Raw genomic sequence first — 24,130 nt, forward strand, 5'->3', positions numbered from 1 at the left:
GGTTATATTATTTGAAAAATAATTTATTTTCCCTTTGTAGATATAAATGAATGCAAAGATGCCTCAAATCTAAATGGAGGTTGCAGCCAGATTTGTGATAATACACCTGGAAGTTACCACTGTTCCTGTAGAAGTGGTTTTATAATGCTTTCAAATAAAAAAGACTGTAAAGGTAAGAACAAGAAAATAGAATAAAAAATTATTTACTGTGTGAGAACAACATTTAGCTAGAGGAATTTCCTCAGGAAATTCTTGGAAATGACTCTCGTGTTTATAGTACATGTACACTTTTATCCGCCTTGAAGCCTGGTGATGCTATGGGATTATCATTTAGTTTACAATACTGACAACAAGAATATTTCTGTTTTCTCATAGGTGTGTGCTCACGTATGTATATTTTTAAAATAATTTTATTATAAATCAAAACAGAAAACAAATTTCATTATAAAGTGAGGTTTCCAGGCAGATTTTTGCATGCTTCAGACATTGCAAAAAATACTTTGTATCCTTTGTTTTTAAATATTACCTAATATTATTTCCTTTATTTCAACAACATAAAGACTATAAAATGACTTCCATGACAATCCTTTAATAACCTGTTCTGTTGAATTTTATCATCCTTTTTCAAATATCTACAATATAAACCAATATAACTGTAAATACTCAAAATAAACCCTTTATTTTGTACCTCATTTCCTGTTTGTAGTTTTGAAAATGATGAAGATCTGGTTTTCTTTCTCTTTTTCTACATAAGAGTACATCATTGGTCATAAATCTTTTTTTGTTCTTCAGACTTACATGATCACTGTCAGTTTAGTTTAATCCAAGGCATTTTACTAGTTTATTTCCTTTATTTTTCTCTGTTTTTTCCTGTTCCCCAAATCTTGACTTTTTTCTTTTGTATACCTTGCCTTCCATTGAACTGCTCTAACAAATCTTCCGTTTTTTTGTGCCAAGTATGTGGATCAGTAAAATCAAAATTTCCCAGCCTGGAGTCAGATTTTGTCTTTGGGAACTGGAAACACTTAACACAGGTTTTCTTTCCTCTTCCTATGCTTTCTCTTTATTCTCCTTCTTCCCCCCACCACCTCCTTTTTCTTAGATTAAAAAGTTAAAATGTAAAGTTTTCTTGATCAACCCCTTATTCATATTAGTTTTGATAAATCCCTACATGGGATTCATGTTCAAGGAATGATCTGTCCATCACTGCATCATAGTGTTTAGTATTATCCAGTTTACTAAATTATTATTTAAAGTGTAGTTAAGTTACTCTGAAGTGAACTGCATTTACTAAAAATTTCTTCTAGACCATTATCCAATTTGTGAACATATATCTTTCTTATCTGCCCAGATGAGAAAGGTAGGTAAGAAAATTCAGGTATTTAGAATAATGGTCTCATTAGAAAACCATCATTATTCTGAAAGCCATGCTCATTATATAAACAGTATTCAGTCCTATTTCTACCTGTAAATACCTGAATAGTCCTCCTAAATAATTTGTGACTTTTTAAAATTAAAATGTAATTAATCCTTATCCATTGAGTTAACACACACACACACACACATACTTAAAAAACCTCCTTTAAAAAATGAGAATGTCCCTGATGACTAGAACATATGTTCTTATATTTTTTGTTTGCATAGTCCTTATCCCATGATATTTTCATAATAGAGTACTAAGCTTTTAGAAAAATATGTATAAAACTATTTCAGTGGAACATTTGCCAAGATGTAGAAATGCTTGGGATCAAGTTGCCAGTAATTGCCTAAATATGAAAGAATAAAACTTCAACAGGCATTAGATGTCAGTGTAGAGTCATAAAAGCTCTGTGTTGTAACCTAAATTCAGACGATCTATGTCTTCACTATGTCTCAAACAAAATAATTTTAGTTCTTTTAATGATATGAACTTTATAATTCTTCTTTAGAACTTTATTTAAAGTAATTAAAGTTTCACATTAAGTTGTAAGAAATAATATAGAGATCACAGATACTCTTTACCCAATTTCTATCATTAGTAACATCTTCAAATACTATAATAGTGTGTTACACTCAGAATATTGACATTGATATAGTCAAATGTAGAACAATTCCCTTACCACACAGTATTGATTCCATTATTTTTGTGCAAGTTATTTTAAATAAAGTCTGAAGTTTTGGTTGTTCTTCTGTGGAAAATAAATCTGGACAATTTTTTAGAATATAAAATACTTTTTCAATTTTGAATTTGTCTTTCTCCAATAAGTATAGGTGAGAAAATTTCACTAATACTTACATCTCCTTCAGACTTTCCATCACTTGTTTGTTTTCCTCCTAAGTGATTATCTAGTAATTAGTTACAATCCATATTTTATCTCCTACTTTACCATGTAATGAAGAAATGCATCTGAAGTTTTTGGAATATTAATTTGGCACTAAAATTTATATTAGATTAATAGCAGCTTAATAAATACTTTGAGACCTTACTCTATCCCACGTTAAATGTGATTCATTGTTGAATACTTTAGGCAACAGTAATAGTGAACAGATTAGATGTCTGTTTCCAAAGAAACAAGCTAAAATAAATGAGCATTCTCACTTTTTATATTTGTAATTGTAAGAAATGAAGTTACTTTTAAGACCATGTCTCAGAAACTTGTATTTGGACATATGCTTGAAAACTATTAAGAATATACTTGACTCTCTTCTATTTATTTTCTTTTGTACTGGAGATTGAACTCAGGGCCACTGAGCCACATCTCCCACCCTATTTTGTTTTTTTTTTTTTTGGTGCTGGGGATCGAACCCAGGGCCTTGTGCTTGCAAGGCAAGCACTCTGCCGATTGAGCTATCTCCCCAGCCCCCCTATTTTGTTTAGAGACAGGGTCTCACTGAGTTGTTTAGTGCCTCGCTTTTGCTGAGGCTGGCTCTGAACTTACGATCCTCCTGTCTCAGGCTCCCAAGCCCTGGGATTGCAGGCATGTACCACCATACCCAACTCTTTTATTTATTTTCATACCTTAACCTGGAAGATAAGAAAATGACTAAAACCCTCTTTTTCTTTTATGTAATGATAAAGGAAAATGTCAAATGTCAATTAAATTCCTTGCAAATTTATATAAAGAAATCATATTTAGTGAACTAAAATGTGATGATTGATTTAATATCTTGTTTTTCACAAGTTAGTCTGTTATCTCATTATATAAATTAGACCCATAAAACCCAAATTGAGCGTTCTTTTTCAACATATTCTGGTATTGAAAAATGTTTTTCATTTTCAATTTATCGTTTTCATTTATAGATATAGATGAATGCTCCTTGAAGCCAAGTGTTTGTGGCACAGCTGTGTGCAAGAACTTCCCAGGAGACTTTGAATGTGAATGCCCTGAAGGTTACAGATACAATCCCAAATCAGGATCTTGTGAAGGTAAAGTGGTGGTGGTGTCATTACTGATGGTAGACAGGGCGTACTTGAATCCAGAGCTGATATTTGAAAGCATTGGTTTTATTTGACAGCAGTACTCATATTTTTCAATCTTTAATTTAGCTTGGTAAATTTGGTGATCATTGATTTTCTTCCCAGGGTAAAACTATCTAAGATGCAGGGTGTTTAGTTTTAGTGTGATGCACTCTATTTGGCTCTTAAAGCTACATACATATGAATTGGAGACCTCCTTGTACATAAAAGCAAGGTAAACGTATTCTAACATCACTTAAATAGCATTCGAAGATAAAGAAAATTTCAACCTGAAAACAAAAATACTTGTATACAAAAGAAGGCAGGAGTTTAAACCATGGGAGTTAAACAGTGGCACTGGTTAAAAACCTTAAGTTTTATTCCAAACTTTCAGGCATATGTAAGTCACTAATTCTAAGTGGAAAATGATGCAGTTCTGTTATCATAAATAAATGATACCTGAGCTCTAGAAAGTTGAGAAATAGCTTTTCGCCTTAGTCTTTCACTGTAGCTGGCAGTCAGGTGGACGTGTTCCTCCATCTTCAGTACCCGAGGGCCGCCATCCATGTCACTTCAGTTCCTCTAGGTTCATGTGTACCACTCACCTGCCACACACTCTGCTGTCCTAACCCGTCATCATGGTAAAGCTAGCAAAGGCCAGTAAAAATCAAGATTGACCCCAAGAAAATGGCTTCTCCACTAAAGGACGTAGAAGAAGATAATGAAGATGAGGAAATGTCAGAAGATGAAGAAGATGACAGCGGTGGAGAAGAGGTTGTCATCCCTCAGAAAAAAGACAAGAAGGCTACCACAACTCCAGCAAAGAAGGTGCTGGTTTCCCCAACAAAAAAGGTGGCAATTGCCACACCTGCCAAGAAAGCAGCTGTCACTCGAGGCAAAAAGGCAGCAGCCACACCAGCCAAGAAGATGGTCACACCAGCCAAAGCAGTTACAACACCTGGCAGGAAGGGAGCCACTCTGGGCAAAGCATTGGTAGCAGCCCCTGGTAAGATGGGAGCTGTTACCCCAGCCAAGGGGGCAAAAAAATAGCAAGAAGCCAGGAAGGAAGACAGCAATGAGGAGGAGGAGGAGAATGAGGATGAATTTGAACCAGGAGTGATGAAAGCAGCAGCTGTTGCCCCTGCCTCAGAGGATGAGAATGATGGTGAGGATGATGAGGAAGATGATGAGGAAGATGATGATGAAGAGGAAGATGACTCTTCATCAAATAAGAATTTTGGCTATGTGGATTTTGAAGAAGTATGGAGATCACACCAGCCAAAGGAAAGAAAGCTGCTGCAAAAGCTGCACCAATCAAAGCCAAGAGTGTGACTGAGGAGGATGAAGAGGGGGAGGATGAGGATAAGGAGGATGAAGAGGAGGAGGAGGAACAAGAAAAGCCTGTCAAAGAAGCACCTGGAAAATGAAAGAAGGAAATGACCAAACAGAAGGCAGCCTCTGGAGCCAAGAAACAGAAAGTGGAAGGCACAGAACCAACTACATCATTTAATCTCTTCGTTGGAAACCTGAATTCTAACAAATCTGCTCCTGAACTAAAAATTGATATCAGTGAACTTTTTGCAAAAAATGATCTGGCTGCTGTGGATGTCAGAATTAGGACAAATAAGAAGTTTGGCTATGTGGATTTTGAGTCTGCTGAAGATTTAAATCTTGAAATTCACTGGTTTAAAACATTTTGGTGATGAAATTAAACTAGAGAAACCAAAAGGAAAAGATCGTAAGAAAGTTTGAGATGCAAGAACACTTTTGGCCCCAAATCTCCCTGTTACAAAGTCACTCAGGATGAATTAAAAGAAGTGTTTGAAGATGCCATGCAGATCAGATTAGTCCTACAAGGTCGGAAAAAGTAAAGGGATTGCTTATATTGAATTAAAGACAGAAGCTGATGCAGAGAAAAACCTTTGAAGAAAAGCAGGGAACAGAGATCTATGGGCAATCTGTTTCCCTCTACTACACTGGAGAGAGAGGTCAAAATCAAGACTATAGAAGTGAAAAGAGTAGCACTTGGACTGGTGAATCAAAAACTCTGGTTTTAAGCAACCTCTCTTACAATGCAACAGAAGAAACCCTTCAGGAAGTATTCGAGAAGTACCCCAGAACCAAAATGGCAGATCTAAAGGGTATGCATTTATAGAGTTTGCTTCATTTGAAGATGCAAAATAAGCTTTAAATTCCTGTAATAAAAGGGAAATTGAGGGCAGAGCAATCAGGCTGGAGTTGCAAGGACCCAGGGGATCGCCTACACAAGAAGCCAGCCTTCAAAAACTGTTTCTCAAAGGTCTGTCTGAAGATACCACCAAAGAAACCTTAAAAGAATCATTTGACGGCTCTGTTCTTCAAAGGATAGTCACTGACCGGGAAACTGGATCCTCCAAAGGGTTTGGTTTTGTAGACTTCAACAGTGAGGAAGATGCCAAAGCTGCCAAAGAGGCCATGGAAGATGGTGAAATTGATGGAAACAAAGTTACCTTGGACTGGGCCAAGCCCAAAGGGGAAGGTGGATTTGGGGGTCCTGGTGGAGGAAGAGGAGGCTTTGGAGGCAGAGGTGGTGGCCAAGGAGGCAGAAGTAGATTCAGTGGCAGAGGCCGCAGAGGCTTTGGAGGGCTAGGAGGCTTCTGAGGAGGTAGAGGGGGAGGAGACCACAAGTCACAAGGAAAGAAGATGAGTTTGAATAGTTTCTTCTGTCCCTGTCATTCCCTCTTCTATTTGAAAGAAAGGACTCTCTTACCTGTTCAGTGACAGAGCCTTCTGAGGACATTCCAAAACAGTATACAGTCCTGTGGTCTACTTGGAAATCCGTATAGATGACATTTCAAAGGAAATATTTTGACTGGGTATTCATATAAACTTTTTAAAGAGATGAGTGATAGAACTAACCCTTATCTGTAAGTTTTTAATTTATATTGTTTCATCCCATGTACAAAACTTTTTTTTTTCTACGAATAGTTTTTTGTTTTGTTTGCGTTGGCGGGGTATAAAGGAAAGCAGAATGTTTTGTGAGTTTTGCTTCAGTGACTTAAGGACAAATTAAAAGTTCTAAACTCTGAAGAAAAAAAAAAGTTGGGAAATATTGATCAGTAACATCACTACCTATAGATTTCGGCTAGCCCCTGCAAGTTGCTTCTTCTTCCTTTATCTGTACAAGTCTTGCCATGTGTGTTTCAGATAGCTTAAATATATTAGAAGTGTTTTGTGTTTTTTTTTTTTTTAATCATGACGAGCAAATAATTTTACATCTTCTTTCAAATATTTTAAAATTTTAAGATGAACTTAATACTATGGCTTAACCTGATAAAATCAAAAATAGTTTTTCAATTGTGTAGTGTATATACTTTTAAAAAATTTTTATTTATTTTTATTTTTACAAACTGCATTTTGATTCATTGTATACAAATGGGGTACAACTTTTCATTTCTATGGTTGTACACAGTGTAGATACACACCATTCAAGCATACATGTACATAGGGTAATGATGTTTGTCTCATTCCACTATACTTTTTTAAAAAGAAAGTTTTGTAGATAACTATTCATATATGTAAAGTTAATCATATAATATAACTCCAGGGAGCACTAATTTTTTGGATCCACTTTAAAGTCTTTTTTGAGAACTTAAATGATATTTGGGAATTTTCAAAGATCACAAGAGTGCACCCAGTGAAAATGTTAAGTATTTTTAGGTAGCCTTGAAATGAACCTTAGCTTAAGCATATTATTACAGATTTACAAGAATTATTTTTTCCAAAATGTTGAGTGAGGTTAGGGACCAGATAGAAGATTGCACAATATGTGAGGTAGTATCATAGAGATGTTTAAAAAAAAAAAAGATAAGAAGTAATAAAGGTATGTGCTTAAATGTATTGATCCCATTAATTATTATATTTTAAGAAGTCAAATGTTCTTAATATTGTCATTTAATCCCCATTGCTTTAACATGCAGTTAGTTAAAAGACCTTTTTCCTTTTTTCCCCTTCCCTCTTCTGTCTTTCCTTCCCTGTCTTCACCTCCACTCCCCTTTATCTTCACATTTCTTCTCCTTTCTTTCCTTTTCTTGAAAGCATTTTCAAGAGCATTCACATAATCAGAAAAGACAGTTGAGACTCTCAAACATTTTTTTCTTCAAATTCAAAATAAGGATATCGGTGTAATTGTTACACCATTATTAGTTAATAATTAATAGATTTGTTGTTTCAAGTATATAAATAAACCTTACACTTATAACTCATTTAAATTTCCAGATCCAGTGTTTTAAGATTTGTTGTCATAGGAATTTCTTTCCCAAAAGATCTATTGTCATTGCTTATCTCATACTAAAATCTGCCTGTTGGATTGGTCATTTAGGAAATAGTGAGGTTTGTGTTCTTTTTTACCCCAGATATAGATGAATGCTCTGAGAACATGTGTGCTCAACTTTGTGTCAATTACCCTGGGAGCTACTCTTGTTATTGTGATGGGAAGAAAGGATTCAAACTTGCCCAGGATCAGAAGAGTTGTGAGGTAAACACTTACAATGCTTAACTTCTTACTTTTTTTCTAAAATGAGAGCCAGGTACTTGTTTCCACATAACTGAGGTAAGTTAGGACAATACAGATGTTCAATAATAATTGAAGGTCTAAGTAGGCTATAAGTCACCATCTGTTTACTCATTATGATCATGTAGGTCATAAAAATTGGGGATAATTAGTGGCTGCATTAAAAAAAAAGGGGCACTTAGGGGAACACAGAGTATGGCCTATTAATTTACAAAAGGTAAACTATATGCATACTTAAGAAACTAAGAAAAGCTGAGATTAGTACTTCTCTTTATGAAGAAATATCTGACATAAAAATTTTAGTGAAAACATTTTCTAGTGTTTACCTGTCTGTATTCTACTTTGGCAAGTTTGGTCATGGTTAAGGTGTGTTAGTACTTGTAAGAGTGCTCTTAAACTGTCAGGTCAGAATAGGATTTAGTGGGGTTTACGTATGTCAAATTTTAGAGGCTAATTTTGTTAATTTGTGTCTCTCAAACTTGCTTTTGGTCATTCAGATTTAATGCATAATTGACCCAGGAATTGAATGTTTCAGGTAGGTTTTAGTTTTTCCTTTATTGAAATAAACAGGTCGACCTCCAAAACTCTTTTTATTTTCTAAGTAAGGATTGTATGTTAGTGATCCTTTCACTCCTATCACCATTTTTTTAACATACAAAGGTTTATATATACATATATATATATATATATATATATATATATATACAGCAAACTAATTCCTAAATATATATATATATATATATACAGCAAACTAATTCCTAAATATTCCTAAATAATGATTTAGTTGTGTATATACATATACCTCTTTATATGTTACCAAGACAAAAATTGTATGTCCAGAAAAGTATAACTTTCAACATCATGCTACTTACTCAGTGAAGAAAAATAAGGTAAGCTAGTCGACAAATGTAGTAACTTTGATATTATTTAATTAAAATGTCATGCTGTGTGAATGTCTTATTTTATAATTTAGTCCCTTATTATATCAGTATTTGCTTTAGTTACATTCACCATCTGCCTTACAATAGAGGAAATGAAATATTATTTCTGGCCAATATTTAATAGAGAGCTATGTATGCAGTTCCCCTCAAAATATCCTTATATGTGTCCAAGAACTTATCCTAAATAAATTTTTCATTTTAGCATTTGTTTCATTCTTTGAAAACAAGTACTTGGTAAGACATGTGATAACTTTAAATCACTTTCTTGTGATTTCTTAGGGACTAAGATGATACCTTAAATTTATTCTCTCCAGTATTCCCTTTACTGTCTAGGTAGCATATTCTTTCTCAAAAAGCATTTGCTTAATAAATGAGTGAGTGAATGAATGAGGTGCTGTTTTTTGGTACATTCATTGTTCCACCTATGTCCAACTCTAAATAAAAATAATCTCTAGATTTAATTCATGAAGGCATCACACCTAACAGTTAAAGAGGTATGTGTTGATACTTGAAGAAAAAGATTGTGTTTAGCCCTGAGATTTGCAAAGGAAGTATTAAAGACAGAAATCTAGGGTCAAAAACATTGAATAATTCAAACTTTCCCAAGATCACATAGATTCTTGGAGGGTATATTGAAGAAAGTGAAAGATATTGCTTTATTATTAACAAAGGTATTCTTAATTTTAGTATATCACAGAGGATACACTAGGAACCTGAGAAAAGATTCACGACCTGCACAAACTCTAAGCAAGAACTTGTACATTTTGTTTGTTTGTTTCTTTTCTTCTAGGCAGTTCCAGTTTGCCTTCCTCTGAACCTTGACAAAAATTATGAATTACTTTACTTGGCAGAGCATTTTGCAGGGGTTGTCTTATATTTAAAATTTCGTTTGCCAGAAATCACCAGGTAAGGAACTAATGTCAGGGAGAATTTCTAGAGGTTAAGCAGATAAGGACAGAAGAAAGATAAACTGGAAAGGTCTGAAATGTATGGAATTATATTATCAGTGAGATAATTTAGGTATGTTATCAATCAGACGATTTTGGGAACCTAAAAATATTTTGCGTCTTCATACATATAACTTTTATACTAGGACTCTTTTGAATTGTTTTCCGGTGCTTATTTTACTTTATCCCATCATTCTTCACTTTCTGGTGAATACATATTTACTAAGAACCTGGGAAATTTTATTTATTGTACTTGTGAAATTTTTACTTTTCTCTATACATGTTATGAAAACTAGATAAAGAGAAAATACTCGAGTATCAGTATATGCAGCACTTTATTAAGGAAATTCTTTAAGATTATGTACATGATATTTTAAAGAATTAATTGCATAATTTTAATTGATTGTTTAAATACTTTTATTCTTATAATTAGGTTAACTGTAGGGAGGAGTCATTTCTGTTTTTGAGTTGTGATTCTTCTTAGTGTCAGATTTTTAGAGCCATATGTTATTGAAACTAGAAGAAAGAAATTGGAGTTTTGTTGAAATAATGGAAAGGAAATATATTTGAAGACAATTATAGAGTCTAAAATTTAAAATGCCCTAATTAAATAAAAATGTTTAGAATTTAATTTATTAGTTATATGAATGTCTCTTCATTGGATAATTCAACTAACTCCATGGAATTATTATTAAAGTTATTCTCTGATTCACTTATGTAGTTGTTTTCCTTTAATTCATTTCCTCCAAGATCTGGTTTTCCCAATGAACATCTCAGAATAAATAATGTCTTCTAATAAGGTAGATTAGATATAACCCTTCATTGCTATGAGAACAAGAGAGAAATTGCTAATTACAGTATAATCTTAGACACTTTGGGGCATATTCATTTCTCTTACTATGTAGTATGATCTGTTACATTGGATCAGAACTGACCAAATAATTATTTTTCCAATATTGGTTTATTATTTTTTAGTTTATACTTTTTGAAGCCTAATGTATGTATAGAAATGTACATAAATATTAAATGTATAGTTTGATGAATTTTTATCAAGTGCCACCTGTGTATCTAACACACAGAACTGCTAGCACTTTTTTAAAGCAAATTCTTTCACATCTGTTTTCCGTAGACAAATATTTGCCTTACCCAATATTAGCAAATTTACTTTTTTCCATTCTACAGAACTTTTGAAACTGAATGAATTATTCCCCAATGTAATGAATCAGTATGTTCATGATGTATTCCAGAAACAAAATAGTCAGAACACAACTCTTTGAAATACCATTTCAGTATGATTTTATAAAGAAAAGGAAATTATCTTCATAATAGGATCAACTTCTGGAAGATCCTGACCATACACAGATTTAGATTTTGACAAGATAATCCATGCTTCACATCAGTGAAATGCTCAGATCATTATGGAAAAGGATAGAAGTCCTTGTTTCAAGTAAAATGGTTCTTTTTAAATGTGAACTGATGTCAGTAAATTCCCACTCATTGTTATCCATCCAACATACTTTACTCCACGTTCTTCCTCTATAACATACTTACTTGGAATTCTAAGGATGGAAAAGTTTATTCTGTCACTCTTTCATTGTTCCCTTTGAGGAAGATCTGTCCCCCATTACAAATGGTACCTCTATTATCATTACTATTACATGTTGGGGTAAGGATGTGGAATTCCTTGTTCATCCAGTAATTATCAAAAGTCCTGACTTTTAACTTAAAATACTTTTATTTTAACCTAGATAATAAATAGGTATGCAACTATTTTTCCTTCTCCATGTTTGCCTTTTAAAAATAATTTTGATTAGTTGGTCCCTTGGAAATTATTAATGCTGATTCCCGTTAAAGTGTTCCAAGGGCACTGAATCAAAACATGTTATTTTACATATAGCATTCTTAGGATTTTCCTTCCTTATAATATCTGTACTATATCCACATCCTAAGTCTTAATAGCAACAGGCATTGCCAAAGCTCAGAACCCTCATCACATGGTGGGACTATATTTGGTAAGCTTTCCTTCCAGATGTTCTACTGCAGCTACTGCAGCAATTTATGCATTAGTTTTTTTCAGAATTTTTGAAATCAAGCTAACACATACATTTTAAAGTGTTTTTGTTGTTATTTTGTTTTGTTTTCTGTGAAAGTTTCCTTTAATTATCAGCAGATAATTAATTAAATTAATTAAGGGAGGACTCAGACTGGGAAGTTGCTTTCCCCATTGCTGCCAGGGCATTGCTCAACTCCTCTTGCTTCCTTTTGGCATGAATGTGAATCCCCACCTTTTTCTTGATGAGCTCACACCTCTGGGATCATCTCTCACAGGCACTTAGTGTGCTTGGTGAGGCACTCATGTGACTGTGCCTCGCCTTGCTCACATTCTTGGTCACCTTGTTGTCCTTATTGAGGTCCATGGCCACGGGGTATGGAAGAACCATGACTGCTCATCTTCAATGGCTGCCGTCTGAAGATTTTTTTAAAAAAATTTTCCATTTTACCACACATGAAGGCTTAATTATGTTTGCAGTCATCCAGATGCTATCTCATAGAGCTCTGTGAGTGATTCTTTCCTGGCATATATGAAATCATAGGGAAAATATGCCTTTGATACTAGACCAATCACAGAATTGTAACATCTTTTACTAATCACTTAGGGATACAGCAAGCATGCACGCACATACACACCCCTTAACCTCAGATTGTATAGTGCATAAAAGACTCCAGAATAGATACAATATGCCTAATTTTTATACATGTGTATTCATTCCAACATTTGAAAGAGACCTTCAAACATACACCAAAAAAAGATGAAAAATTACCAAAACATCTGTTCACTGAGATAAAACCTCCAAGAATAAGCAAGAAAATGTAATAACCAGATTTTAAACACACATGAAGCCAAAGACAGTATATGAACCATCTATTCCTGACTTTAAAAAAATTAATTCCAGGGAATGAAATAAATAGTTGAATCTTTCAGCATGTTACTGTTTGCCAATACAAGGAAAAATAAAAGTGATAATACTTTGAAACTTCCATATTTCCCACTATTAAGAATCTCTCTTTGTCCATCATTTAGATTTTCAGCTGAATTTGATTTCCGGACATATGATTCAGAAGGTGTGATACTGTTTGCAGAATCTCTCGATCACTCAGCTTGGCTCCTGATTGCACTTCGTGATGGAAAGATTGAAATTCAATTTAAGAATGAGCACACAACCAAAATCACAACTGGAGGCAATGTTATTAATAATGGTATATGGAATATGGTAAGTTTTCCAGATTTTCCACTTTGATGCAGTTTGTATAAAATCGTAATTTATATTTATAGTGATAGCAAAACAAAATGTGTTGGATTATCTGTTATATGAATTGTATTCTACATGCTGTACATCCCTGAAACAACCTAAGAAATGATACTTTCACTTAATATACTTATGGTTTCCTCTAACTAAAATTGTTTCAGTTACTTGTTTGAACTACCTGGTTTTTAGTCTTTTTAGTGGCTGTCCTTGGGTGAACAGTGGTGTCTCTCTTGTTAACAGGCATAATGGTTTATGCAAAGACACCACTAATCAAAGATAGCTACCCTTAATTGCCATGGATAATTTTTAAAGTAAGAGAAATATACATAGTAACAAAAATCAAAAAGTTAATTCAACTTAAAAGCATAGAGATATGTAATCAATTTGTTCAAACAGTATATACTAGTAGATACCAAGCAGAATGATTAGAGATATCATTTTAATATAATCTCCAGAATAGCCTTTATTTTAATATTTGAGATCATCTTTTTAATGAACTGGTACTGCTTGCTGCCGCTTCCACTTGCCACCGACCAGCGGGGCAAACAACATGTACTCTTCAGAAGTTCATGAAGCAGCTTCCGCTTTATTCAGATAACACCCTCAATATATAAGCAGTTTCATGCATATGCAATTGTAACCAGATATGTCCATCCAATCCTATTAAAGGTCAAGCGATCAGGAGCTCAAGCATACATGTAGGATATATCTGTCCACGTGCTAGGCGGCTGAACTAATTATCATACAGCCAATGGTAAATGCTTCCTGTTTTTCTCAAGGCGCATTTAGCACGCCCCTTGGCTCTCTGCCAGTCGCCATCTTTGGATGCATGTGGGGTAACCCTGGGTCCTGGGTCTCTCCCGCCACAAACTGGATTTAAATGGGACTTTTCCCAAAGAAAAGATTTCTGCTTATCTATAGTAGGGAGAAGTCTTTTCTGCAGTGTAGTCATTGCAATTTTCAGCAGAGTACAGTTGAGAGAAGGGCCACTTCACCTTAGAACATAGTGTCCAAAAGAGACTATACCTATAAAAGCTCCTGAAAGGTCTGTGTTCAGCTAGGTGAGGACACCACAAAATTATTTTATGCCTTTATTTACCCACTCAAGTGCTTCTACTAAGCATTTTTAAAGTGCTGAATTCCTGAGCTCAGTGTGCCAAAACTGTAGCAAGAGATTTTCCTGGCTCTTGAGCCTAACATCTCACAGTGTAGTAGCTGATGCTGCTTTATGAACTAACACAGTGTATGAAAGATATTACAGTAGAGGTAGGAGCAAAATCTCCAGTAGTCACAGAAGTGGTTCACCTTTGGAAGCCATTTGTCCTTGGGCAGTTGTGGATTTTGGATTCCTAACTTGAAAAGAACATTAACTGCACAGGACCAGATGCAACTGTTTGAAAAATCATAAAATTCTCTGGCTTTTTCTAATGTTCTCATTAGTACAACTTTGCTACTGTATCTTTCCTGCTATATCAATACCTTGAATATTTGATGAATACAGTTATTCCCTGAATGTGGTAAAGAACACATTTTACTGCCTAATGTCCCAAAATTACTACTTATAAAATCACTTTTACATCAAGAAAAGGCAAAAATATACTTTTTATCCAATTAATAAATTGAAAATATCAACTGCTATAAGGAGAATTTAAGTAAATTTCCAAGTAGTCAGAAAATCTTTCTAGAGTGCTAATAAATGCAGTGCTGGCTATTCTTAATTCAGTATCTTAATAGTTTATGAATTTTTAGCTGATAATATAAACAAGATTGCTTTTCTCATTTTATATCACATTATAAAAATATTATTACTGCATTATATTTTTACTGGTTTATAATTTTGATGTGTCACTCAAATTATACTGTTTTAAAATAATTTACTTAGCACATGAATTATTTCAAATAAATAAACTAAGCAATTTATTGACTAAAGTGTTAATCTATAATCTGATACCACTTGTTTCAATAATTTTAACTTATTTCAAAATTTAAAAAAAATTTAGAAGTAAGAAATTTGATTAAAAATATATAACCTAGAATTGTTTTGTAATTCAGAAAAATGACATAGACTTTGTGATTATGAAGTAATTACCTCATTTGTAACTCAGGGAAATTAATATTGCTGTTTTGTAAATTATTATCTCTCATATGTGGGTATCATCTTAATATCAATGCACAATCTATAATTGTATCATAACTCATTCAATCAAATATTTATTGAGCATTTTATCTCATAATACTTATTTTAGGAGGTATGAATACAATGGCAAATAAAGGGAAGTTACTGGTCACATAAAGCTTGCATTCTGCTAGACATGGTGACATGCACCTGTAATCCCAGCAACTCAGGCAACTGAGACAGGAGGATGGCTAGTTCAAAGCCAGTCTCAGCAACTTAGTGAGGCCCTAAGCAACTTAGTAAGACCCTGTCTCAAAATAATATATCAAAAGGGCTGAGGATGTGGCTCAGTGGTTAAGCACCTCTGGGTTGAATTTCCAGTATCTACCTCCCCACCCCCCAAAAAGTTTGCATTCTAGTGGTGAAGTGCAATCAGAAAAATTTATGTCAGATAGTTATTAATGCCATGAGGAAAAAGAAAATCAAGGTGAGACAATAGACAGTGACATTGAATGTGCATATGGAATCAGTGAGTGTTTATATGGGATTAGGAGCAGCATCTCAGAAGAGATCAGATCTGAGCAGAGTCCTGAGGGCACAAGTCATGAGAAATATGTGGAGGATTATAAAATGATTCTGTGCCATGTGAATAGCAAGTCCAGAGTCTCCTGGGAGACAGTGCGTTTGGTGTGTTTGAGGAACAGCATAAGATTAGTGCACATGTAGTGGAGAGAGGTTGGGGAATAGTTAGAAAATGAAGTCAGAAATGTGTTTTGGAATACAATTACCGGGGACCTTCAGGACCATGGTGAGGACTTGGAGTTTATGCTAAATGGAAAGGGCTTGGGTAGTTTTGAGCAGTGACATAATCTACATTTTAAAAGATAATTCTGATCAGAACCTGATGACTTTATAGAAACTTGTCAGTGGAGCCTCAGGGTAACAGGGTATGGCGTTAGGAGACCAGTGTAAGTAACCCAGTGGAGAGGTTGCAGCTTTGGCTGGAGCACTGACAGTAGGGGTGGTAAGTGGTCAGCTTCAGGGTATATTTTTAAGGGTAAGCATTCAATTAAAATTTTGAATACCCAATATAAACAGGAGTTTTAAGGCCATGAAATTGTTCGTGTTGATCAGTGGTTCTAAACTTTCTCTCATTTAGAGTCTGAATACACATACAGTAATGACTCTTTACTATTCTATAAATAAACACATCAATAATGTAAGCTGCCTTCACGTATACCTAATAGAAATCAATATAATACTGTATTATATAAGCAAATAAAGAGAATGTAATTTATAATAAAATAATATGTATTTCAGTATGTAACTATTCAAACACAACTAATAGTTTTCAAAGCTTGCTTCTATATATAGAATAGTGTGAAAGCTACAAAGGAAGATTTTTGCTGGAATATTATGTTTACAATTCAAATACTATAAGTGCGTAAATGGTGTTGCTCTCAGTAATACTAATTTTCCAAAATGGTAAGAAACTTGATAAAGATCTGAACAAAACAGACATCACTATTGTTAGATGACAGGATTATTGCATTCTTTAAAAAAAATGAATGCTAACATGGTGCAACAAATATTTTGTGTTTAGTTTTGATTATAATAAACATTAGGATTCCCTACATGAATATTTAATGTGGATGTTCAAAAATTTACAGGATCCTGGGTATTTGGTTACTTGTTTTGCATTACTATTCTGTATATTGCATAGTACCTAAAATCTTTTATTGCCAGCATGTCTCTCTCCTACTTGCTGTGACAACTATAAGTGCTTCCTGTCCCCCAAAATTTCCAAATGCTGTAGACTGGGTCCCATAGAATCTCATTTAAATTACTTGCATTGTTAGATGGAAGAAGTCTGGGGACTTAAGCCTGGGGCTTTATATTAGAAGTTGAGAGGAGGGGGATCCAGCCAGGGAGACTGAGAAGAAATGGCAAGAATGTAGGAGAAACAAAGGAAAATCAGGTCCTGAAGGCTAAGTCAAGAAATTCTTTGAAGTGGGGAAAAGTCATTAGAATAAAATGTTGCTGTTTGGACATATTAAGGACAGAATATTGACCAACTTGAAGACTGTAAATGTTACTAAATTAGTTTTACTTTTGAGGGTAGTATTTCTCTTCTTGTAGTGGTGTTTTAATATGCCTATTACTTGACTTCTGTTATTGATTAGCAACTGAAGAGTTTACATCCTGAATGTTAAACAGTTTTGCATGAGACAGTTGCAGGACTGTTTCTTCAAATTGTCTTCCTGAGAGAATTTTTTATTGTTTACTATCACTTCCAACCATTTCTTAAAACTCAAACTACTTTCAAAATTATAAAATCTCATTTTAATTTTATGTATGTGCTTTCTTATGACTTTAGTCACCTCTGAATTTTGAAGAAAAAGTATGTTGGGTATATTGAACACAGTACTGGAAAAAATATTCTCTTAGTTTATATTAAGAAATTATTTACATTATTTTAATTCAATATGTGTACTATCCTAAAATTGCAAAATAAGAACATTCAAAATTTTCCTAAAATACAGCAGCTCACTTTTTAAAAAAAACTTAATTTTATTACATATTTGGTTTGAATGATATTTAACTGAATGTTTAAACTTAGTAATATTAATTTTTTTAACTTTAAAATAAGATGTACATTTAATTTTTGATCCAGTACTGTCACATTAAAACACATTTTTGACACATTTATTATGATTTGACTTTCCAAATGAGTTGGAACAAATTAATAAATACATCAAAATAATTACTTTAAAACTTTTTATTGTATTAGTAGAATATTTCAAGTTACTGTTCAAATGACATGTAGTGATGCTTGGCTGATTAATAATTTTTTGTTTTTAACTGTAGGTGTCTGTGGAAGAATTAGAACACAGTATCAGTATTAAAATAGCTAAAGAAGCTGTGATGAATATAAATAAGCCAGGGTCCCTTTTTAAACCTACAAATGGATTTCGGGAAACCAAAATATACTTTGCAGGATTACCTCGGAAAGTGGAAAATTTGCTCATCAAACCGGTAATGATCCAAGCTTATATCATTTATCATGGATGAATTCCTTTTGTCTATAATAGGTTTGAAGATTTGTTTCCCCAAAAGTCAATAGAAGTTATTTTATTAAATATACTAAGTGTGACAACTTGGATTGAAAATGAAAAAATAATATTAGTGACCCTTGAAATTAAGGGAATAAGGAAATAAGAAAATGATTGGTGGGTTTCTGTATTGTTGTGTTTTTGTGCCCATTTAAGTCCCCAGAACCAATCATGGAGAAGTAGATTTTTTTAAAATCCTCAAATATCAGTTCATTGTTAACATCATAATAGTCCATACTCAGCCATTGAAAAATAAAATATGTATTTGGTCCAAAGACTATCCATGTGAAAGATATCTCAAAAAAAATTTAGATTAAATTCAAAACATTTAAAATACTTTGAACTATAAAGAAAAAGTTTTCCATCTAAATGAAACCTATACCTAGAACCAATATATTTTTGTCTGACTTAAGTTTAACATGTACTCCTTGATCTATATTTTAATTTGTTAGATTAACCCTCGTCTAGATGGATGTATAAGAGGCTGGAATTTGATGAATCAAGGAGCTTTAGGAGTAAAGGAAATCATTCAAGAAAAACAAAATAAACATTGCCTTGTCACTGTGGAGAAGGGTTCCTACTATCCTGGTTCTGGAGTTGCTCAATTTAGCATAGACTATAGTAAGTGATTTTCCATTTTATTTCTCTTTTCTCATTGATAACTAAATTTATTCATTGTCAGCCATATTTCATTCAGTAAACATTCTTGAGTGCTTACTACATGTTAGGCATAGACTCATTAGTACTGTTATATACTTTAAAGTTTTTCTGGAATATTTAAAAATATAAAGGCAATTGAATATGCTTATGTTATTTAGAGTTTATTGCTGCATAGCCTGATTCACTTTGGGTAGTTGTGATTGACCTATTTTAAAGTTCACAGATTTTTTCAGTTTTTTTGAGTCTATCAATTAGTGCATCAAAGGGATTCATCTTCATTTCTATCATTTCCATCTGATAATTCCTTAAAGTACTGAAATTGCCCATCTGTTCATACACATTGTCTAGCTTGTCCACCCAAACTTTCAACACACATCATAACTATTTTAAATTCCTTCTCTTAATAGTTTCAACATCTGTGTCGTAGTTGAGACTGGCAGGTTGTGTCTCCTGACTGACTGTTGTGTCTCCTGACTGACGGTTGCATCTGCCGTTTCTTGGTGTATCCCATAGTTTTTTAGCTTAGATAAGGTGGGCATTTTACAGAGCATTGTAGAGACTGAGATAAACACCATGTGTATCTGGAAGTGAGCACCTCTTCTTTTGCTAGGCCATTTATGGGGAGATTGAATCAGTTTAGCGAGGAGTTGAGTCAGTTTAGGTGAGTTAGTTCTCGAGGAATGGTTTATAATAAAAGAGAAATACTGGCCCCTCACTGTCTGGATTTGGTTTTCGTCATGAGATCTTGCCCTCTCTCACATACACTGACACCATTTGCCTTGAAACCCTCCCAAAGCTGGTGTTATCCTCTTTGGACTTTCAACTTTTAAAACTTGTGTGCCAAACACATTTCCCATCTTCAGGTATTTTTTAATAGCAACAGAAAATGTGCTAATCCACCTAACCTTCTGCAAAGGGTAGGGTCTGGGTTGCTAAAGATATTTTCATGACTGACCAGTTATTAAGTTTTTCTTAATAGCAGCTCAGTTTTAGATATTTGCTTTATGATATGTTTCAAGAGAGTGTCTCTCCATGGTCTTGCTCACCACCAGCAGAATGTCCTTACTTGGTACTTGAAATTTGCTAATGTGGTTGAAAGGGTCTGGAAATCAGTGGAGCATTCTCTATTGTTTTGAAACACATTCAATTTTAGTTATCATTATATCCCTGGGTCTCAGTGTTGTCAACTTTTCATTGCTTCCCCCACCAGTAAGAGAAATGTCTAATGGTTAGGACATAAGATGTTTTCCTATTCTACCTCCATAGTAATTTTTTCTTTGGTTTGTTTTTCCCTAATCTGTAGGAACCGTGGGTCCTTACATCATGTATTCTAATGACAACACTTTTTTTTTTTTTTTTTTTTTTTCCTTTTCCCCCGGGTTTGAAGCTCTTCCTGTACAGAGGAAACACAGAAAGATCTGGGTTGGGACTCTGTACCTTTCCCGAAATTAGCATTGTTCCCAAGGTTGTGCTAAGGGGAGGCTTTCTTTAGCTTTTTTCCCTGCCCCAATTTTTTTTTTTTTTTGAGTACCCAAGAAGGCCCATGGAAAAAGAGTCTGTGGATGGTGTATCAATTTCACTTGTGTCTGCAGTTCTTAGAACTTCCATTCTCTCAACCCATTCCATGCATGGACTTCAGTGATTTGCAACTTTTAAAATTATTCTTAACAAATTGTGTGGTATCCGGTGTCTTTCTGGGTAAGAATTAGTTCTTATCCTATCTCTCCTTGGATGCATTTTTCTTTATATTTTGATTAGCTGGTTGCTCTGCAACTTCAACTTTTTCTTAGTTAAAGAAAAACTGTGATCGTGCAAATAATTTGGCTTTCGTTATTATTAAAGTGGGAATAGTGCCCTATCAAGTTTTTGTAGCCTAAATGGAACATGATGACTTTCCAGACTGACTCATTTTTACCTGTACAAATAATACTTCTGTGAACATACATGAGAATACATCCTGGAACCTTTATGTGATTAATTATGTAGAAGAGCATCTTAGATTATCATCATCAAAGGCCATGCAAATATATACTTATTACAGGCTTGATTATGTTCTCTTCCAAAGATCTTTTACTAATTAATACATTTACCAACATAAGGAGAAAGTTTTTGCTTGAAATCTATTTTCAGATTCATAATTCTAAAACTAAATTTTGTTATTTTTAAATATTGTTTTCCTAATTTCTACTGAAGGTGGGTATCTCTCCATATGTTTATTATTGTTTGTACATTTTTTTTGAGTGTATTTTTCTTTGTTAAGAGTTTATTAATACATCTACCATCACTTTTCACTATAAATTAAGTTAGGTAAATCTATCTTAATATCTCTGCTTAAAACTTATAATCTAAATGTTTATTTTAACTTAAAAAATATTTACTAATTTTAAAAGAATATCCTACACCAATGATTTGTTTTCCTAACATAAATTAATACAGTGCTTTTAACTTTAACTCTGTTCTGCATGTACAAAATTTCATGTGCAAAATTTTCAAAAAATGTTTTAAATGGGTGGATGACTGAGTATAGGAAAAAAAAGAAACTAAGTCCACAGTGATTCATTCAAAGAAAAAACATCTGAAAAGCAAATGAAAATAAGAGTTATGACATACCTGAAAAAATTTACTTTCATAAATAATTAGTTATGTCATGGATAATTGGAAACTACCTACTTTATAATTACTATTTAATCTTACATTATAACCTTTATATATTTATATACTAATTTTATTTTGAATTTTTTACAACCCCATGCTACATTTACTTATGTTATGATAATTGTATCCTCTTCTGGATGGAAATTATAAGATTATAATGAAAAATTTAATGACATTGCATACAGCAAAATGGGAGAACATCTTGACAAAGGAAAATTATCTTTTCCACTCACATTCACCCCCTTCAAAGGGCTCAAAGTAATTTTTTTAGCAATTCAACTACAGTTCTTGATGTTAGTTAAGGTTGCTATTTCTGGAGATTAATGGCTGGGATGTCTTCTGTGAAATGCATCATTATGTGATTTTTGTCATCATGTGAACATTGTAGAATGTGTTTACATAAACTATGCTGGCTATTGTGTGACCAGCTGATATGATTTTATGGGATCATCATTATATATGTGCCTGTTATTGACTGAACTGTCATTATGCACTCATGACTGTACTTTGGAAATATATTAATTCAACAAATATTTATTGATATTCTACTATGGAAAACAAAGTAATGATAGAGACATGTACCTCCTGAAGCTTGCTCTTCATTCTGGTGGACATTTAGCCTGGTAATTAAGAAAAAAAAGTGACGTGTTATAACAGGGGATTCAGAGAACAAGAGTTCCTCTTCTAATTTCAAAATTAACTTTTGACTTCACAGTATTTCTCTATCAAAACATGTATTCCCCCCATGTGTGTAGAGTCATAATTATTCTTCCCACTGTCCAGAAGAAAGAATGATTGGTGATGATGGCAGCTAGACCCAACTTTTCTACCAGAAATATTCCAATGCATTTGAAGAATTCCCTTCTAAATGTGTACTTTAAAATATGACAACTCTGAGATTTGAACACTGGTGAATAAGCAGCAGAGAAGTAAAAGTTTTTAAAGAGTCAACAGGGAAAATTCATAAACAAACTTAACACCACAATCTGGATTCTCTTCCAGGACAAACAGTAGAATGGGGCTCCATTGATGTGTTCATCGCCTGCTTTTAAAAAACTTTTATTTTGTCCATTTTAGATAGTTCATTGAGAAAGAAAATTAAGACTTATAGTATTACACAATCATCTTGAATATTAATGATTTTATAATAGTTTTTTTTTTTCTGGTGCACTTTAGGAGTACATTGATCCGACTTCTGTTTCATTGTGTTAAACAGATAACATAACCAATGCTGAGGATTGGCAAGTGAATGTGACCTTAGATATCCGCCCATCCACAGGCACTGGTGTCATGCTTGCCTTGGTTTCTGGTAACACAGTGCCCTTTGCCTTGTCCTTAGTGGACTCCAGCTCTGAAAATTCTCAGGTAACTTTATTCTAAACCAGTATGAGCCTTGTTTTTGCCTGTGTGTGTTTTAAGTGGATATAATGATATTTAAGTTGTTGGGCTATTTTGAAGATTAAATGATATACTTATGTAAAAGGATTGGTACAGTCACTTATTTTATTTTATTTTATTTTATTTTATTTTTTTGCGGTGCTGGGGATTGAACCCAGGACCTTTGTGCTTGCGAGGCAAGCACTCTACCAACTGAGCTATATCCCCAGCCCACAATCACTTTTTTTTTTGGCTTATTTCCAAAATCTGAAATGAGAGTAAGAAAAGGGGAGACTGAAAAACCTGTTATGTCTATAGCTGAGATTAGCAGACTTATGGGCTGAGTAGAGCCATCACAGAGTATGAACAGACCCATCCTTATTCAGAATTCCTGAAGCATCGTGGGAATTATCCTGTACTAACAAAATAGAAGTGAGTCTGATAACAGTCGACTCCCAGATATTCAATGTTTATTTATGATGGTTTGTTCTTTCTTGCACTCTTAATCTTTTCCCATGTGAGTAAATTAGGAAGGAAGAGAGAAAACTAAAATGGGTCCTCTTGACTACTTGGCTGTCAATTCTCATTTGAAATTAGGAGGAAGAAGAGGAAAGTCTTAGATACAAGAAAACATGAAAGTTATCAGAAAATCGTATTATTCAAGCTTCTACTTGAGGCTAATAGTTCTGTCTGTATGCCATACAAAGTGAATTCCAACAAGTTTCAGCAGGTATCTTATGTTATGATAAAACTGGTTTGGATGTTATTAGTGGCCTTTGAAAAAGACACATAATTGAATAATGCTATAGCAATGAAAAAGGTGGTTCTGTTTGCAACATGAAAGATGATTTGGAGGGAGTTTCTGATGATTAAACCAAGCAAGCTAAAGCTCTCTTGCTGAGGTTTCTTTTTAATGTCCAGCCTACAAGGAACATTAGGATTTCTGTTTTTTTATTTGCTTGTTTATTTGTTTTTGTAAACAAAATATAATTCCTATCTTTAACACTACATTCATGTAATGGAAG

The 24,130-nt window shown here is 33.7% G+C and overlaps 1 protein-coding gene and 1 pseudogene across 1 annotated transcript in view; both read left to right on the forward strand.

Moving 5' to 3' along the window:
• The window catches only part of Pros1 (protein S), an 88,103-nt gene that overhangs the window by 56,786 nt on the left and 7,187 nt on the right, over positions 1 to 24,130 (forward strand). The window contains exons 6-13 of the mRNA XM_047564955.1: positions 41 to 172; positions 3,281 to 3,406; positions 7,831 to 7,952; positions 9,720 to 9,835; positions 12,959 to 13,148; positions 18,169 to 18,336; positions 18,866 to 19,034; positions 22,945 to 23,093. Of these exons, the coding sequence (XP_047420911.1) occupies positions 41 to 172; positions 3,281 to 3,406; positions 7,831 to 7,952; positions 9,720 to 9,835; positions 12,959 to 13,148; positions 18,169 to 18,336; positions 18,866 to 19,034; positions 22,945 to 23,093 (1,172 nt within the window). The remainder of the gene's footprint in view (positions 1 to 40; positions 173 to 3,280; positions 3,407 to 7,830; positions 7,953 to 9,719; positions 9,836 to 12,958; positions 13,149 to 18,168; positions 18,337 to 18,865; positions 19,035 to 22,944; positions 23,094 to 24,130) is intronic.
• Positions 4,075 to 6,196, forward strand: LOC124992786 (nucleolin-like; annotated as a pseudogene).

This window comes from Sciurus carolinensis, chromosome 9, assembly GCF_902686445.1.
Source record: "Sciurus carolinensis chromosome 9, mSciCar1.2, whole genome shotgun sequence".
Classification (NCBI taxonomy): domain Eukaryota; kingdom Metazoa; phylum Chordata; class Mammalia; order Rodentia; family Sciuridae; genus Sciurus; species Sciurus carolinensis.